The 19,003-nt window shown below is 53.1% G+C and overlaps 2 protein-coding genes across 22 annotated transcripts in view; one reads left to right on the top strand and one right to left on the bottom strand.

Moving 5' to 3' along the window:
• Window positions 1-255: 255 nt before the first annotated feature.
• The window catches only part of ZNF839 (zinc finger protein 839), a 23,555-nt gene continuing 4,807 nt past the window's right edge, over window positions 256-19,003 (top strand). For 2 of the 19 annotated variants that reach the window (XR_015149388.1, XR_015149389.1), the window contains exons 1-7: window positions 256-574; window positions 5,828-6,679; window positions 7,590-7,805; window positions 9,614-9,706; window positions 10,384-10,533; window positions 12,198-12,315; window positions 12,475-12,583. Coding sequence is in view for 9 of the 19 variants with exons in the window: in XM_086362841.1 (XP_086218967.1) it covers window positions 287-574; window positions 5,828-6,679; window positions 7,590-7,805; window positions 9,614-9,706; window positions 10,384-10,533; window positions 12,198-12,338; window positions 12,475-12,583; window positions 13,762-13,961 (2,049 nt within the window). In the remaining 10 variants the exon portion in view is untranslated. Of the gene's footprint in view, window positions 575-630; window positions 1,690-5,827; window positions 6,680-7,589; window positions 7,854-9,613; window positions 9,707-10,383; window positions 10,535-12,197; window positions 12,339-12,474; window positions 12,586-13,761; window positions 14,977-19,003 lie in introns of those variants that run through there. The other 17 variants (XM_086362845.1, XM_086362844.1, XR_015149390.1 and 14 more) reach the window with 16 other exon arrangements.
• Window positions 17,622-19,003, bottom strand: part of CINP (cyclin dependent kinase 2 interacting protein) — a 14,698-nt gene continuing 13,316 nt past the window's right edge. For all 3 annotated transcript variants that reach the window (XM_086362857.1, XM_086362856.1, XM_086362859.1), the window contains exon 5: window positions 17,622-18,061. In XM_086362857.1, coding sequence (XP_086218983.1) covers window positions 17,859-18,061 — 203 coding nt within the window. In that variant the 3' untranslated portion in view covers window positions 17,622-17,858. The remainder of the gene's footprint in view (window positions 18,062-19,003) is intronic.

Here is a 19,003-nt window from a genome sequence, read left to right as displayed (position 1 = left end):
GAAGACTTTTTGTTCTTTTTGTTGGACACCTCTTGCAGGAGGTGACAGAAAGACGAATATGGCCTGACAAGGAGGCAATGTGGCCGGGTAGAGTTCTGGGCGGGAAGGGGCGGCAGGGCGGGGCCTGAGTAGGCCCCGCCCACCGACCCACTCTGTCTGTCAGGTGCGGTCGCCTTCCGAAGTGTCTTGGCCTGCGGGGCACTCGTAGCTGCCTCCTTTCCCAGGTGACGCACATTTGAGCCGCCGGCGCTCGGTGACCCGGGTTCGAGTCCCCGCGTCGGCCGTCATGGCGGACGCGGAGCCGGAAGCTGAGGGTGGCAGTGAGGACGGCTGCAGTGGCAGCCGGGCTCCCTCTTCCCAGCGCGGGAGCGCCGCACGCGTGGCCCCGCTGGGCCCCGAGCAGCTGCGGCGCGTCCTGGAGCAGGTGACGAAGGCGCAGCCGCCTGCAGAGCCGCCGCCGCCGCCCTGCGTGCTGGACGCGGCGCGGCGGCTGCGGGACGCGGCCCAGCAGGCCGCCCTGCAGCGGGGCCCCGGCGCCGAGCCCCCGCGCCCGCCGCGCCTGCTGCCGCCGCAGGTGAGGAGGGGCCGTGGGGCAACTGAGGCCCGGAGCGTGCCGAGAGGCCTCGCGCGGGGAAGGAAGGCTTCTCCGCTTAGGCCTTAGGGCCGCCCTGCCCGAGAGAGCGGCCGTTACAGTTCAGGGCGTCCTCATACTCGGCTCCCTGGGGACGGCAGGTCCCCCGCCCCTGTCAGCGCCGGCACCGTCGGCTCCTCCACCCCGCCGGGCCCCTGCCCGGGGCTCCTTCGCGCCGCCTGGCTGCTCTCGCGGGCGTTTCGTCCCGTTTTCGTTGAGCGCTCACGGTGTCTAGGCGCTGCGGCGGGTGCGGCGTTTGAACCCAGTCCATGAAGAGCGGCCGGACCTGGAGGCTGCTCGCGAGTGAGGGGTCCCCAGGCCTGACAATGGAGCGGAGGCCTGAATAGCTTAAAAGGAACCAACGTAGAGGGTCTTTCAGGTGGAAGGTGCTGCAAATGGCCCGGCCGAGACTCGGGGGCGGAACGAAGTACATTCTAGTGACTTGATGCAGCACCTGCTCGCGGTGGTGGCGCCTGCGTTTGCAACCCCTGTTACAGACCCGGCAGGTGCCTGACATTCGCTTAATGAATGAAACCCGTGGGAAGCACTCCGTGTGCTAGCCAGCGTCCTTTCTCAGTGGCCTGATTTCCGGGTCACACAGCTCTTGGCCGCTAAGGAAGCTGGAACTCGAACATGGGTCTTGCCATCCCAGAGCGTCCAGAGTAGCATCCGAGCCTGAGGTCGTTCATGCCACCTGTGAAGTCACATCCCCTTTCAGCACTGGGCTTGTGAATGTCACCGTGCTTCTCACTCCAAAAGTACCACAGAGATCCTGCCTCTAGAAGAAATAGGTAGTAGAATCAGCAGTCTTCACGAAGTTTATATTTTCGTTTCTGAGGGATTTGGCCAGTTAAGATTGGTACCCAGTTGGTCATCAAGACTGGAGAGTTGTCTCACTCAAGTTTGGGGAGACAAGTATGACTGCCCAAACACCAAACTTCTTAGAAGTGTGACCTTGGGTAATTCAACCTCTTTGGACTTTGGCTTCCTTATTTGTAGGACGTTAGTCTCCTACTGTGCTGAAGAAATAAATGCCTCCCACCGAAGTCCCACAGCAGGTCTGTGGAGTCAGAAGGGTTCCGGTGGCCGAGTCTGTCCATCTCCTCTCTGTATCCGGCACTGTGCTGGACTGCTTGGGTCTCAGCAACCACACAAAAGTGTTTTTATCAGCATTTTATAGATGAGGAAGGAGCTGAGAGAGGCTGAGTGATTACTCCGAGCCTCCCCAGGCGTGGCTGCACTCCAGGGTCTGTTGAATGTGGCTATAGCTTTTTGGGTTAGATAACTTAGGAAAGAGCCCAAAAATGATGTATTCCCCAAAATGAAAGCAAACTTAACTGGAGTTAGACAGCATGATCATGTTCTCTAGCTCTTCTCATTGGGGTGATATAAATACTTAATGCATTCATGGTACTGTGGTTTTGCACTCAATTCTGGTAATGCTCTTTTCCCCCTGGCTGTGCCACAAAGGCCACAGAGACGCACGAGATGGAGTTATGATGTGACCAAGGGGGTGACTCGTCACTCAGATGACTTCTGGTCAAGGGCAGAAAGCTAGAGATACTACATAAATAGGACACGGCCAAATGCACTTAGAGAAAGGGCCAAGTTGCTTTTGGCCGAGGGGGATGAGAAGAGGTGGTCTGAGCTAGACCTGGGACGGTGGGTCCAAGTGGAAAATACAGAAGAGGAGAGGCGGTGGGGGGCGGGGACCCAGGCGTGATTGGAGAACCCAGGCAGAGGAGGGTCTCTGGGGGGTGGTGTGGATTCAAAGGTACAGACTAAACACTCCCTCAGGTCAGCACCTACCCCTCCCAGCCTTGTTCCTGCCCCACAGAGAGATTTTTCAGTTTCCTCCACACAGAGTGCTCCTTTTCATGCATCGGTGCAGTCACACGTTTTTCCTTACACCTAGAACATCTGTTCCAAAAATTCTACTCATCCTACAAGGCCCCCTGCGGAGGTCACCTCTTCGGGAAGCCCGCCAGCCCTGAGCTGCCCCTGCTTCTCTCACTGCACCTGTTGCGCCGTGGCAGTGATGTTCTCCTAGCAGCATTCCGCAATTACTGCCTTCAGGTGTAGCTGTGGAGCTTTTGAAAGCACAGACGTTGAGGCAAAGTGCAGACCTGAGTCAGCAGGGCTGCAGGTGGCAGGCCTGGGAGGGGAAACCCGCCACCCGTGGGTGAGGCTGGGACCTGACTTATTTATGAATTGGCCCCCAGCGATACTCAGGAAAAGTCTGTTGAATGAAACAGACATATAACAGGTATCAGGTAGAATACCCACTTGGTAAACTAGTCTGCAGAGCAGATTAAAAATCAGACCAGCTTTGCCTCTGAGGTAATTCAGAAACAACAGGATTTGCTCTGTGTGTGTGTGTGTGTGTGTGTGTGTGTGTGTGTGTGTGTGTGTCTATAATGGCATTATCTGATAATACCCCAGGAGCTTAGAGAAACATTCTAAGTGATTGGTAGTAAAAAGAAACAAATGTGATTCTTAAAGGATATGCAAAGTAAAGCTAGTTGTCATTTGATTCATGGTGGCTCAGGGCTAGCTCTGCACACCTACTCAAAAACCAGTATATTGAATTGTCTGCTGTTTGTAGTAGTATATAATGTGCAGACAGATCTACTCCAACCTCCAACTTGATTTCAGTGTGGGTTTTCATTCTGTCCTGTGTTTTATTTTTATTGACCCTCTCCTTGGTAGAGGGTTGAGTCCAAAGAGGGCCTGTTAGTGGCCCCAAATTGGTGGTTCTCAACGGGGGCAGTTTTGCCCCACAGAGGGCACTTGGCAAAGTCTGGTGATATTTTGGTTTTGGTTTTAATCTGTTTGGCTGCACTGGGACTTAGTTGGGGCACGCGGGGTCTTCATTGTGGAGCACAGGTTCTGGAGTGCGGGGCACCGGCTTAGTTGCCCAGAGACACGTGGGATGTTAGTTCCCCAACCAGGGGTGGTACCCACATCCCCTGCACTGGAAGGCAGATTCTTAACCACTGGACCCCCAGGGAAGTCGCTGGAAACATTTTTGATTGTGACAGCTTGGGGAGTGCTGCTGGCTTCTGCTGGGTAGAGGCGGGGCTGTGCTCAACGCTGCCCAGCTCAGCTGGCATGACAGACTTATTGGTCCAAGATGTCAGCTGTGGCAAGTTGAGAAAGTCAGCTCTGGGTGATGAGGTTTATCTGTCTTTTCTCTTTTTGTTTCTGCTCAGTGAAGGCAGGAACCTAGTTTTGCTGCCCCCCCGCCGAGACCATGACTGCTGTCTCCCGAACACCTACACTTTGTATCAGGCCCAAGGTCACTGCTCAGTAACTTGGTGCGGACTTCCCTGGTAGTCTGGTGGCTAAGACTCCGCACCCCCAAGGCAGGGGGCCCAGTTCGATCCCTGGTCAGAGGACTAGATCTTGCATGTCACAACTAAGAGTTTGCATGCTACACTAAAGATCCCCCGTGCCAGAGTGAAGATTGAAGATCCTGAGTGTCGAAACTAAAACCTAGCATGGCCAAATAAATAAATATTCTCTAAAAAGCACTTGTGGAACCTGGTCGGCAGCAGCCCTCGCCTTTGGCGGGTGCTTTCTGTTACAGCGCTGCCTTCAACCCCCTGGACATACATCCCTGTGACAGTGCCAGTGTTCCTTCTGGGATTCAAGAAGCAAGACTGCTGGGTCAAAAGGCACGTGCATTTAAAATGTTTTCAGGGACTTCCCTGGCCATCCAGTGGTTAGGACTCTGCTCTTTTACTGCCAAGGGCTCAGATTCTATACCTGGTTGGGGAACTAAGATCCTACAAGCCGTGGGGCCAAAAGGATAAAATAAAACTTTGTTAGATGTTAAAAAAAAAAAGCTGATGAAGAAATGCAGCCCAGCTCCTAGGTGTGTGCCCTGGAGAAATTTACACGTGTGTACACACACATCTGCGATCCGTGACCGTGCAAAGCAGACCAGAGAGCGCGGGGTGGGAGGCCACCTGTGCCTTGTGCTACAGAGCAGTGAGCGCCCGAGGGCTACGCACTTCCCCGTGGAGGCGTTTCACGAGCAAGGCGGGAAAACCACCAGGATGCCAGAGATGACGCTCACTTGTGTAACATTTGAAAACGCATCAAGACAGAACAGACAAGTGAGCGCCCGAGGGCTACGCACTTCCCCGCGGAGGAGTTTCACGAGCAAGGCGGGAAACCCACCAGGGTACCAGAGATGGTGCTCACTTGTGTAACATTTGAAAACACATCAAGACAGAACTGCTTATTTTCAGGGACACCTACAAGTATAATATGGTCTTCACTGGTAGCTCAGCTGGTAAAGAATCCACCTGCAATGCAGGAGACCTGGGTTCGATCCCTGGGTTGGGAAGATCCCCTGGAGGAGGGCATGGCAACCCACTCCAGTATTTTTGCCGGGAGAATCCCCGTGGACAGAGGAGCCTGGTGGGCTGTAGTCCATGGGGTCGCAGAGTCGGACACGACTGAGTGACTAAGCACAAGAGTGATATAAAGAATGCGTGCAAATGACAAACAGCACATTCGGGCTGGGGGAAAACAAGGCGTGCAGACGTGGGGCAAGAAGGCTTCCCAGTGTAGTAATGTTGCGTGTCAAAACGTAGGTGGTCAGGACCCGAGTTGCATAGTTCTTTATGGCTTTTTTGGTTTCCAGAATTTCACTCAAAACTTTAAAAAATAAGGCCATGTATTGAACTGAGTCCAATTTAGAGTACTAAGAACTCCAAGTACATGTGGTAAAACTATAAAGGATATTTTTTAATGGTTCATGTGATCAACTGAGTGGATTTTAAAAAAAAAGTAAAAAAAAAAAAAATGTAGATACTGGGTTAGCTAAAAAGTTGATTTGGTTTTTCCCGTTAAGATTGTACAGAAAAAGCTGAACAAACTTTTTGGCCAACCCAGTGCTATCAAAAGGCATTTATGTAAGAATGGTGAGTAGTTACATGAACTTTTATTTTGTGTATATAAGCAAATGCTTCTTATGTATGCAACTACAAGAAATGTGACGTAAAATAGATGACTATGGACTGGGCAGAAAGGTTGAGAAATGTCAGTGTAAACAGAATAGATACAGAGTTTTTTATATGTAAGATGTGTAAGTTAGAAAAAAAATTTCAGCAGTGGTTTTAAGATGGGAACAAAATTGCAGAAATGTGATAAACACAGTGCTTCTTTTCTTTTTCTGTGTTTAAGCAATTGGAAGCCATTTGCATCAAGGTAAGATCTGGAGAGACAAAAGGTCAGGAAAAGCCGATGCCCGTGCTGGCCACCATCCAGTCCAAGCTGGCCGGGCCGGGCCCGCCGCCCAGCGGGCACTGCAGCGCGGTGGGGCTCAGCTCTCAGCTGCTGGGGCCGCCGTCACGCGTCCTGAGTCACCATCCCCGGCCTCCGGTTCGCGTGTTCATACAGAGGCCGCTGCCTGCCCTCCGGCCAGTCCCTGTGAAGACAGTCTCGGCCACCGAGCCTCCGAGTGGCCGGAGCACTGCGGCCGTCCGTCTGTCGGCCTCTGACCCGCCGGCAATCACATCTGTTTCATCCAGTTCAGCAAATTTATTTATTTCCAGCTCGCAAACAAAACACGCTGAGAAACTAAAGAAGTCTCTAAAAGTGAAAACACGTTCTGGACGGATATCTCGACCTCCCAAGTATAAAGCTAAAGATTATAAGTTCATCAAGACAGAGGATTTGGCTGATGGCCACCCATCTGACTCCGACGACTACGCCGAGCTGAGTGTGGAAGAAGACGAAGATCAGAGAGGAAGGCGGGCGCTCTTTGACTTAGCAACCTGCTCCCTGAGGCCCAAAACTTTCAAGTGTCAGACGTGTGAAAAGTCATACATAGGAAAGGGGGGGCTGGCCCGGCACTTTAAACTTAACCCTGGCCATGGCCACCTGGAGCCTGAGATGTCGCCATCTGAGAAGGCCAATGGGAGCATGATCGCGGGCCCCACGGAGGGCAAGACCTGCAGCCTGGCGTCCCAGGGGCCGCCCACGCCAGCTCTGCCAGTTGAGGAAGGGGCTGCGTCAGCGCAGCGTGGCCTGCAGGTAACCTTTCTGTCGGTGGTTGTGTCCTCGTTCCTGCACGTTGTCCTTGAGTGGACGATATGTGCGCACTGGTGCCGGGTGGGCACGGAGCAGTGTGCCTCCTGTCTGGGCAGCCTGGCTCACCGCGTGCGGTGGAATGCAGGCGCGGGTCCTGCAGGGCCGGTCAGGGAAACAAATCGCAGCGCTCTTGCTGATGCTGACATGACCGTGGCCTTGGGAAAGGTTTGCGTGGGGGCGCTGGTCCACAAGGCTGCTTCCTGGACCGTCTGCAGTAACACGCGGCCTGCCGGGTTCTCTCCCCGCTTTTCCCCTTTCAAAACTCACAAACAGAGCAGATCCAGTCACCATGGATTTGCATTACCACTTCAGCATGTATTTACTGAAGCCCAGTGTGTGTGGGGTGAACATTTGTGTGACATGTGCACTAGTCCGTTATTTAAAAACAGCAGTTGAGGTGTTTCCCTGGCAGTCCAGTGGTTAGGACTCTGAGCTTACACAGCCTGGTTAATTTTCTAAAGTCCACCTCTGTATATTTCCAAAGGATGACTTTTACGGTATTTGAAGTGTATCCAATAAAAAAAGTTTAGAAGTCATGGGTGAATTATGAATGAACAAAACTCAGGTCAATTTTTAATATGCCAGTGACATCAGAAGAGTTTTTCGTTTCATTTTGGGCACAACTCCATGATTATGGTTTGTCAGCCCAGATTTGCAGGCTGGTGTTCATCTGGTATCTTAAAGGGAACCTTTGTTTAAGATGCATTGATTATCATTAATGTGTCTTGATTATGCCAAGAAGAATAATTTACAAGTTCCTTGTTTTGATGATATTTTTTCTTCTCTAAGGTTTTCATTACGGTGTATAAAGCATGATTATTTTATTTTGGTTTGGGTGTGCACCCCAATCTAGAATGGTCAGTCTGTGGAAGTTGAAGAAGCGCTGGTATCTGAAGCAAAAAATGGAAGTTTTTCAGCCCTTTTGGGATCAGAGAGACATCCCGGACCTAGAAGAAGCAGCTTCTCCATGGTCCCCGCAGAGCCCAGCACGGCCGTCCTGGAGCGGAGCGGTACAGCTCACCCGCCCGTGGGTGCTGGGGCCGCGAGGAGCAGGGCCAGGCTCCAGGAGGTGCGTCGCCCTTAGAGCCCCGTTCTTGAAACCCGTGTCTCTGGCATGGTATGTGGCAACTCTCTAGGTTTCTGAATTTCAGAGTAAAATGCCCAGAAGGACTCAAACAGTTCACCTGATGTGTAATGGGATGAATGCTCTATTCAGAGATGGCATTGCCCGAAATGATTCTTAGGTGTGCCAGCTGCTTGCCTTGATAACTTGTAGAATAATTATAACTTGGGTTTGTGTGGAAGCAGTTTAGAAAAGAATAGAAATGGTGGGTTTTTTTTTGTAAAAAGTTTCAAGATATAAAAGCATGTTTCGGGTTTTAAATTCTAGAATCTCCTTTCTAGCCCCTTGAAAGTAGGTTTATTGAATTTAGATTGGCTTAGAAGAGTGGGACCCCAAACTTAGGTTGTCTTTGGCAAGGATATATTTATTTGCCTGCATCTTAAAGAAAATAAGTAAAAAAATAGCAAAGGGAAAGCACAGCTAAGTACGTGAGACAACCAGCCCCAGAGAGTGGCTTTCTGGGCCCTGGGCCTCCAAACTACATATGAGGGGAAAGTGGTTTTCAGAGAGGAAATGGCTTTCTAGAAAGCCTAGGAGGCTGCAGGATCCAGCGGGAAATTTAAACCCGGGTGAATTAACTTTCCTCCCCATGGGCTTGTTACCAAGTCCTGGCTGAGTGAGTTTTAGGAGTAGGAGGTCAGGAGGCTTCTGATGTGATTTGCTCACTAACATTTGAAACGAGCGAATGGCTTCCATCCTGGGAGCACTTTCTGCTGGGTTCCAGCCGCGCTCAGTTCACTGTGTGTCAGTAGCTCCGCTTAGATGAGGAACTGGAACCCCAGAGACACTCCCTGTGGGTCAGGTCAGTGAGGCCACTGGAGTGCGTGGCTGGGACCCGCAGCGCCGCACTGTGCCACGGAGAATCAGGGACCCTCTGAGGAGCACCTCTTTTGATCCCACACAAGAGAAGCTCCCCAGAGATGGGCACTGGTTTACACACGACTGGGGGTGTCCGGTATCAGGCTCCGTCCGGGGTGTGGGGGTCCCAGAGATGGGCACGGGTTTACACACGACTGGGGGTGTCCGGTATCAGGCTCCGTCCGGGGTGTGGGGGTCCCAGAGATGGGCACGGGTTTACACACGACTGGGGGTGTCCGGTATCAGGCTCCGTCCGGGGTGTGGGGGTCCCAGAGATGGGCACGGGTTTACACACGACTGGGGGTGTCCGGTATCAGGCTCCGTCCGGGGTGTGGGGGTCCCAGAGATGGGCACGGGTTTACACACAACTGGGGGTGTCCGGTATCAGGCTCCGTCCAGGGTGTGGGGGTACACCGTGCCCACGACGCCTCTTTTCCCGTCACTCCAGTCCCGTCCGAGGACTGCACCCTCCTGCGTCATCCACGCCCCCCGCCCAGCCCCTCCCCATGTCCGCGTCTCCTCCTGCCTGTCCCTGTGCCTTGGTGTGGTCTCCTGGCTGCGGGCTGCCTCGGGACTTGCTGTGTTTTTGGCTCTGACACCAGTTGGTGAGCCCTGGGGAGCGAAACCTGTTTCCCCACCGTGGCTGTGTCCTCATCCAGGGCCTGGTACCCACTGCTCGCTCAGTGCTCCCGTCGGGGGCAGACTCTGAATGCAGAGTCGATCACGGGACTGGTTATGCGTGAGCACGTGAGCTGTGTAGCAGGCACAGCGCTCCCAGTTGAGAGTTGCTTCGTCACTGAGACTAGGCAACTTTCTGCTTCCTGTGGTTTTTGTTGCACCAACTTGCTGGCTGCTGGGAAATTCTTTCAAAGATGTCAAACACTTTCTTCCGGTAGCTTCTCCACCAGTGTGACCGGGACGATCTAGTGGAGTTGGCTCTGCCTCGACTGGCTCAGGTTGTGACCGTGTATGAGTTTCTTCTGATGAAGGTGGGTCTTCTTAGTGTTTCTAAGCAACTGAGGGGATGATCTGAAGTTATTTAGAAACGCATCCTTTATAATATTTTCTTAGACGGAGCCAGGCCTTGGGAATCATCTCCTTTCCCCAGAGAGGGCTAAAGTGGGCTGGCTGGTCCGGCCTGGGCACCCAGCACAGGGCCGTCAGGCAGGCCCGCGTGGACTCGGTGTGCGGGAAGAGCCACAGTCACCTTTCCTCTCGCACCCACGCCCCTGCCAGCCGCCTCCACGGCAGCCCCGTCCCCGGGGAGCCTGTGCTGAGATGTGGCCTTGCTGCCTGCACCCACACTTCAGGAGCACCCCAGGAGTAGAGACCTGGCCCTCCCCCGGCTGCAGGCCCCAGAACGTGCCTGTTTGGTCCTCAGGGCCTGTCTGTCCTGTTCCCCCGGCCGCCGTTCTGCGGCGGCCCTCAGCAGGGCTGGTTTGTTTCCTGGGCTGCTTCTTCCGGGCCGTCTGCTGTCCCACTGAGCGCAGTGCAGGGCACACTTTACTCTCGCTGGGGAGCGAAGGCCAAGTCTGCTGACAGCAGCTGGGGGCTTAGGAATGTCCTTCCCGCCTTAGGATTCCTCTCTGTATTTTCCATATCTTTGCCTTGGGTCGAAACATCTTTTTTTTTTTTTTTCCCCTTTGTCATCTTTATCTTCACTGAGGTTGAAAAAGGTCATCTAGCAAAACCTCTCTTCCCATCTGTATACAAGGAGTTTGAAGAGCTGCATAAAATGGTCACGGAAATGTGTCAAGATTACCTCCGTAGTTCTGGACCCTGCTCTCAGGAGCCCCTGGAAGTAAACAACAGTAAGGTAACAAGCTCCCGTGGGAAGTCTCGCCCAGAGCCAAGGGGAAGCTGTCCAGTAAAGAAGGAGGATGTTTATTTTAGTCATGACATCTTCATAGTCAGCTTCTGTTTAGCTCTTTCTTCCAAAAGTGCTACATGCTTTTTTCAGAAAACTCAGAAATGCAGATAAGCTAAAAAAAAAAGGAAGCACCCACCATCCTCCCACTCACCGATGATCACAGTGAATAGGTGGTATCTTTTCTTCGTTATGTAGGTTTTTGCAAAGGGATGAATCACACAGGGACCAGCAGTTATTGTTCGTGGTTGTGTTCCCAGAGCTCCCATTTCAGTGTCCTTGCCTTTAGCTATTTTGGGTCCTTGACAGAAATACGCTGTAAACTGACGTGGTTTTACTTGTTTTGGATAAAACCTTCCACTGGGCAGAGCATGTGCCCGTGGGCAGGTCATCCGGGGGACTCCCTGCGCCCAGCTCAGAGACTCAGGTCCTCGCCCCGCCGAGCGCCTCTGGCTGCGCCAAGTCCCCCAGCTCCCCCCTCGGCAGAGGGCAGCCCTGAATCATTAGTCGTCTTTTCTGGCTTTCGAGATGCTGTGCTTTTCAATAGTCTGGTTTTGCCACACTCTTTTAACAACATGGGTGGGCTTGGAGGGTATTATGCTGAGTGAGAGAAGTCAGAGGAAGGCAAATACCATGTCGTCTCACTTACATTTAGAATCTCAGAAAGGACAACAAACCAGTGACTACAGCAAGGAAGTAAGTAAACAAAGCGGGGTCAGGTGTATTAAAAAAATTGCTCCTACAACAATGAGTAACACTTAGGCCATGTTGACTTTAAGAGCTCCTAAAGTTTGATTATACCCACAATGGAGCTGCCTGCCTAGAAAGGGTAGTGTTTCAGAGTCATTACTTCTACAGGAAGAAGTATCTTGATCCACACTGTAACATACCATGTGGGTTTTCTGGGTTGTCCTCATTCGTTTTATACAAATTCAACTGACAGGCGTCCGTGTCTTCTTCGGCTGCGCTGCGTCTTTGTTGCTCTGCAGGGGCTTTTCTCTAGCTGCGGGGAGCAGGGCTGCCCTGTGGCAGTGCTGGGCTTCTCGCTGTGCTGGCTTCTCTCGTGGCGCACGGGCTCCAGGGTGCTCAGGCTTCAGTAGCTGTGGCTCCCGGGCTCTGGAGCACAGGCTCAATAGTTGTGGTGCTGGGGCTTCGTTGCCCCGAGGCATGTGGGATCTTCCTGGACCAGGGGTCAAACCTGTGTCTCCTGCATCAGCAGGCGAATCCTTTACCCCTGAGCCACCAGGGAGGCCCTATGTTTTATCGCCTTAAATTACATATTTTTTTTTTTTTAATGTAATGGATTTTTCACTAAGCCTCACATAGATGCCCCGGTTGGCAGTGGTCACCTACCTGTTCATACATAACCTGCCAGATGAGCAGGCGTGGATGCCATCCAGGAGGAACAGTGGGCAAGAAAGTTACCGTGGAGTCAGACTAACGTCGTGCAGCCGTGATGCCAGTGCGTCCTCATCCTTCCCATTGTCCTCATGGCACCTTGCTGTACAAAGGGGCTCCATGGGTTCAGACTCAGGCCTTTATTCTGAAGTGTGGACATGCTTCTGAATCTTGTGTTTTGAGTGAAGCATCTCTATGGGCCCCTTTCTTCTCAGGTTGCCGAGTCCATAGGAATCACAGAGGAATTCCTAAGGAAAAAAGAAGTACATGCAGACTGCATTCCCTGCAAGTGCACCAGCCCGGAGGAGGCCCCAGAGGAGCTGGAGGGAGCAGGTCCGCAAAAGAGGGCGAATGAGGTGGGCATGGCCCGAGGGGCGCCATCGGGGAATTGTTGGGGTGGACCGCTGGGACTCACAGCACTTCTCCAGGGAGAAGAGGTGCCGGTTGGCCTGTTTCTTCCTAGTCTTAGCTGGTTGGGCCTTCTCTCCCTAGATTGCAGGGGACGGGCTGGCCTCAGTGAAAAGGACCAGGAGAGACGAGTGTCCTGCTGAAGACGGGGGCCTGCAGAGGCCGGCCGCGTGTGCCCCAGCGGCTGGTGTGGGTAAGACAGCCCTCGCGGTGTGCACCCCGGGGCTCAGAGACCTGCTGCTCAGGGGGGACGGCGCTCCTGTGGCCGCGTTTCAGAGACCCCTCTGGTTTCTCAAGAGTTTTACCCCAGCCTCCCAGTGTTTATTCCCCAGGAGTCTCAGGTCTTTGGGGTTTCCTTGAGTCCTCTATTGGAATAAAGAGCTGCCTCGTGGTGCTGAGTGGGTGGTACCTGGGAGGGCCCTGAGGAGTTGGGGAGACCTGAGAGCAGGGACTGGTCACAGGACATGTGAGCTTGGCTTTCGTGAGACTTGGCTCTCAGTGCCAGCTGAGAGTTAACGTTGGAAAACAAGACATGTTCTGGTTTTTATTTTGGTGCTAGCCAGAACGGATCCATGAGACACCTGGAATATATCGCAGGCGTAACTTTCCAAAGGAGAAGGCAATGGCACCCCACTCTAGCACTCCTGCCTGGAAAATCCCATGGACGGAGGAGCCTGGTGGGCTGCAGTCCATGGGGTCACTAAGAGTCGGACACCACTGAGCGACTTCACTTTCATTTTCACTTTCATGCATTGGAGAAGGAAATGGCAACCCACTCCAGTGTTCTTGCCTGGAGAATCCCAGGGACGGGGGAGCCTGGTGGAAGGCCGTCTATGGGTTCGCACAGAGTCGGACATGACTGAGCGACCTCACTTTCACTTTCATGCATTGGAGAAGGAAATGGCAACCCACTCTAGTGTTCTTGCCTGCAGAGTCCCAGAGACAGAGGATCCTGGTGGTAGGCCATCTATGGGGTCGCACAGAGTCGGACACGACTGAAGCGACTCAGCAGCAGCAGCAACTTTCCAAAATGTTATCACAGCTGCCTAATAACCTTACCTGATCCTTAGGTCTCTAATATAAAGAGGCCTCCTCCCCTTCAGAAGTTAGGACTTAATTCTTCCAGACAGGAGGGCAGGTTTATTCACAGAACAATGAGGGCTGTCTGGCACCTGTTTGGAACACAGCTCCCCTCGCCTCACAGGTCTGCGTTTCCTTTCAGCTTCATCCATTCCTGGAAGCTGCCAAGTAACAAGGAGGGTTTCTGTTTCTGTTTCAGGGGCAGGAAAGTTACTTTGGACTAGCTTGGTTGGATAGTGATACGTGACTGGCAGCAGTTCACAACTGACTCTGTTTTTCTGAACCGTTTAGGTTTTACTCCCCGAGTGAGTGGGGTCGCCTCTCCCCGTCCTGAGGAAAGCCCCTCGATCCCGGCTCCCGAGCGCGAGGGCAGCGTGGCACAGGCGGGCCACCGGCCGGCAGCACTGGCTGGTTGGACAGCTCGGGGTGGGCCTGCAGACCCCACTGCCCTGTGCCCGGATGCCCTGGGCCAGGGCTCCCCTGTCCCTTAGGGGAACCGGGGACGCGGGCCCAGCACCAGCTGGCAGCACTCCCCGGGGAGAACGTCCAGATACTGGGGCTGGCCTGGGGAGCCCGGTTCTCTGCAGCGCTTCAGTCTCCAGCCTGGAAACTCAGAGGCAGGAAGTTTCCGTGAGGCGTGTGGCTCCCACCCGAGCAGCCCCGAGTCCAGCGCCGGTGAGGCCCCTGCCCCTCTGCCCAGGAAAGCGTGGTCCATGGATGCCGTGCCAGCCAACTGTGTGCACAGCACCGAGTCCAAGCGGGGCCTCGGCCCAGCCGGGGCAGATGCCAAGTCCTGAGGGGGCCCTGCAGGCCGCAGGGGGCTGGGCCCAGCTCCTCTGAGAGGCACACAGACCAGGGGCTGGAGGCAGCGCTGCCGTCCGGGAGGCCATGGCTTTTGAACTCAGCGATGGGTGCCCCATGCTCTTGTCTCAGGAACAGGAGCAGACGGCTGTTCAGACTCTGACGGGCTTCCCTTGTTCCTTTCGGGTTCCGTAGTGTCCAGGGAGGGGAATATTGTCACAGTGATGGACGTGGAGGGGCCTGCCTTGCAGGCGGGCCCCCCGGAACAGCTCCTCTGGAGGCTTGGAGACGCAGCCCTCTCAGTGAGATGGGGTCAGAGCCGCAGCCCTAGATCTGTGTGGATTTTACCCAGAGAAGGTGTGTTTCAAGGAACGTGTATTTTTCTAATGTGAATACTGACACAAATGAACATTTTATTTATAATGAACAACGTCTTTCTACCTCACTGTCCACCTTTTTCTACATCTTGCTTGCTGTGATGATGGTGGGTGTGTTGCCTGGTGATGGGTCCCTCTGACACATCTGCCCCTGGGAGCCTCTGACAGCTGCTGCAGGTGGCACCACACTGGTTCTGGGTTGCCTCCCCTGCCCCCAGTCACAGAAAATGACGTCCCCTTTCTCCTCAGCGATGTGCTGCTTTATACCAGACTTAGTCCACACGAGAAGCTGCTTCTGGGTTCAATAAATAAATATGCAAGCTTGCTATCTGGGCAGCATTTTATTGGGCAGTAGGGGAGAGAGTTGTTTGTGCTGGCACTCGGTGGATAGGGAGAGTGAGGCACAGGGCAGGAGCTGCAGCCCCTCCGTGTCCCGCTTATAAAGCCACTTATCAAGCAAGGTCTTTCCGTCTCTTCTTGGAATGTTTTCCTGGGCTCTATCAGGGAGAAAGAGAGGGCCATTTGTCCACACTCAGATGAGAGCATCAAAAGGGCACAGCTGTCCTTTCCCCACCTTGGCCGACACCCTCAGGAGGGACCCTGGACGCTGGGGCCGGGGCTGTGGGCTGTGCCCTCCCTGTGCTGTGGAGGAGTGGGCTTTATTCTCAGGGACTGGGTTGCCATGCCCGCCTCCAGGGCCTCTTCCCGACCAAGGGATCAAACCTGTGTCTCTTGTGTCTCCCAGATTGGCAGGCAGATCCCTCACCACTGCACCACCTGGGGAGCCTCTGAGTTCCAAAGGGCAGCTTCAGACAGCTGCTCATCAGGGAGGCTGGACTGAGGGGCTGAACTGAGTCAGGGAAGGGAGGGCATAGAGCAACAGGGAGGAGCTGTTGAGAAATAATAGTGCAGCCCCGCGCAGGTCACGGTTCCTCCTCAAACGATCTGATCAGTCTCTCAGTCGTGTCTGACTCTGGACCCCATGGACTGCAGCACGCCAGGCTTCCCTGTCTATCACCAAGCCCCTGAGCTTGCCCAAACTCATGTCCACTGAGTCTGTGATGCCATCCAACCATCTTATCCTCAGTGGTCCCCTTCTCTGTCTGCCTTCAATCTTTCCCAGCATCAGAATCTTTTCTAAAGAGTCAGTTCTTCCCATCAGATGGCCAAAGTATTGAAGCTTCAGCTTCAGTCCTTCAAATTAATATTCAGGATACATAGAACAGTATCTTCTAGCTCTTCTGCTGGGTAGGTGTCCCAAAAAATGGAACATGTTAACTACTCAATGAAACATTCTCCAGAGAGGTCACCCCGACTCCAGATGACCTCTGGCTTTGAAGAATGCAGGCCCTTCGGGGTACTAAGCAGAAAGCCTGCCCCTTTGACTATAAGACACCACACAACCCCTCACCCTCACCCCGGGTGGGACACAGCTATTTTTTATTTATTTATATTCGGCTGTGCTGGGTCCTGCTGCTGTGCTGGGTCCTGCTGCTGTGCAGGCTTTGCTCCAGCTGCTGCAAGCGGGGGCTACTCTCGTCACAGTGCTCGAGCTTCTCACTGCTTGAGTTCCCGTGTTGCGGGGCACAGGCTCTGGGGCACGGCCTCAGTAGTTGTAGCACAGGGGTTTCATTGCGCTTTGCCATCTGGGATCTTCCTGGCTCAGGTATCGAACCCATGTCTCCTGCGTTGGCAGGCGGATTCTTTACCACTGAGCCACCATGGAAGCTCAGGACACAGTTTTGAGGGCATTAGCCCAACGTGGCCCCCTTCCTTCACCTGACAAAGCAATTCTTTTCTACTTCACCCCAAACTGTCTCCAAGATTCACTTCAGCGCCGGTGCACAGAGGCTGGGCTTCAGCATCAGCAGCGTCATTCATTCCCATTAGATCTCCCTGGCAACCTTGGTGTCCATGGGTGAGGTGTCGAGAAGACAGGATATGCCCTAGAAAGGTTGAGCAGTTCTTCAGTGTCTCCCCTGAAGAACATTTACTCTTTTTTAAGTACCACACCCCATCCCAATCCTAAAAACTGACCCCATGCCTCTGAGGAGGGCTGGTCCTGCCCACCTGGCTTGGGACCACGGCAGGGAGCCCTGGGGGCAGGATGCCCCTTCTGCCGAATGCCAGCCAGGCGGTTTCCAGGCTGCAGGACATCTGACGGGCTACTATTATGGTTGGGTTCTAATAAATACTGCAAAGGAGAGAACAAGAAGTTCTAAGTGCTGCTTTGGAATGCTTTGCACATGCCAACTTACACAGTGAGATTCGCTCCAAATACACCCCCATCACATACAGTCTTTTATTTCTGGATATTTTCTTTCTTTGCCTGGGAAGCACTTGTTCCTGAGCTGCTAGGACTTGAGTGTCATGAGACTACATCCCGTATCACAGCATGACATTTCTTAGACTTCTGTTTCTGGGGGAGCAATGGCAGAACTGACCCCCAATATCTGGTTGCAGATATTGCCAAACTAGGATTTAAACCAGAAGGACATGGAAGACACTTCACCTGGCCTGTCATGGCCTAAGTACAAAGATGGGCAATTTTTTGGTAGCTAGTTCTCATTTGCATGATGCTGATCTTTATTCAGTGACCTCTAAAGTATTTTAGACACTAGTTGCAATTACAAAGCTAATGTGCACTCAGTCGTGTCCAACTCTTTGGGACCCCAGGGACTGGAGCCCACCAGGCTCCTCTTGTCTATGGAATTTTTCAGGCAAGAACACAGGAGTGGGTTGCCATTTCCTTTTCCAGGGGATCTTCCCAGCCCGGGGACTGAACCCAAATCTCTTACATTCCTTGCGTTGGCAGGCAGATTCTTTACCGCGAGTCCCACCCATCTTAGTTGTAGTTACAAAGCTTATACAGTCCCACAATTTTAACAACACAAATATTAAACCAGGCATTTTCTATGCAAGTGGAATCTATGTAAAATAGACCTAATTGACAAAAACCAGATCACTCAGTCGTTTAGTTGAGGAACTCATTTATTTCATGCGGAAGTCTTCATAGATGCCACATTCACAACAGGTGCAGACAAGGCTGAGTGGTAGACAGTGTCTGGAGAGGCTGCAGAGAGCCGGTGCAAGGATCGAGCACGGCCTGACCCAGGGTGCAGCCGGGGGCGTGATCCCAGGGTGCCGCCCAGCGCCCACCTGGAAGTCTGTCCGCTGGGGGGGTCTGGAGCCCGGAGGCGTGGGGGGAGGTCACAGCACGCGGTGCCCGGTTTCCAGCAGCATGCTCTCCAGAAGCAGCCTGCTCCCAGCCTCCAGGTAGGGCTGGTGCAGCCACATGGACAGGTAGCTGAGGGCGAGGTCGCGGTCGGCCGTGTGTGCCAGCTGTTCCACCACCGTGCGCTTCAGGCGGAGCTCCTGGCTGTACATGTCCGAGAGCTTGCGGGAGACCTCATCTGCAACAAACGCGGGCCCCCTCGAACAGCAGCATTTGCTGGAGGGGGATTTTTTGGCCCTGCTGCACTGCTTATGGGATCTTAGTGCCTGGACCAGGGATTGAACCCATGCCCTCTGGAGTGGCAGCACCAAGTCCTGACCACCGGACCACCAGGGACTTTGAAAAGCTGCTCCTTAAAAGCCAGAGTCAGCAGCAGAACTACGAGGAAGACGGACTCTGGCCAGTGTAGATCAGGATCAGATAACAAGGGAAATGAGTGTCATGGAATTAAAAAGCACCTGTAACCTTCTCTACACAGCTCTTAGGAGCCTACAGTCACTATACAGAGTGCACTCATCTCAGACCGACAACATTCAATGAACACATTACATTAGGTGATTTTATCCTTCTCCCTTATTTAGAAGTGAGGTCTCAAAGCGACATCAAATAGTTTAGCCCTTCTTTTAAACTAATGATGCTAAAAACAGCCCTTACTGCACAATTTATTAAGTAATGGGGTTTGTTTTCCCAGCAGCCTGCCTTCATGGGGCAGGCTAAAGTGATCCCCATTTACTTTTTGAACAAAGCAAAACAAAAAGTGAAAATCTATCTTTCTACCAAAAAAATAAAAAAATCCTGCCTCTGCTGAGGTGGCTAAGCTCATTCTGCCCACTGGCTTTAAAGGACTAACGGCAGCTTGCTTCATGGGTCTCTAATGATGTTTAACACTCTTTGCTGATTGTTGTTCAGTCACTAAGACGTATCCGACTCTGCGACCCTGTGAACTGCAGCCGCCAGGCTTCCCTGTCCTTCACCATCTCCCGGAGCCTGCTCAAACTCATGTCCATTGAGTTGGTGATGCCATCCAACCATCTCATCCTCTGTTGCCCCCTCCTCCTCCTGCCCTCAATCTTTCCCAGCATCAGGGTCTTTTCCAATGAGTCTTTGCTGGTTAGTAGGT

This window comes from Bos grunniens, chromosome 21 (assembly GCF_055505025.1).
Source record: "Bos grunniens cultivar Pamir isolate PY7600 chromosome 21, Bosgru_T2T1.0, whole genome shotgun sequence".
Taxonomy (NCBI): Eukaryota; Metazoa; Chordata; class Mammalia; order Artiodactyla; family Bovidae; genus Bos; species Bos grunniens.
The sequence above is the reverse complement of the archived record's forward strand: the minus strand, read 5'-3'. Positions and strand labels throughout refer to the sequence as shown.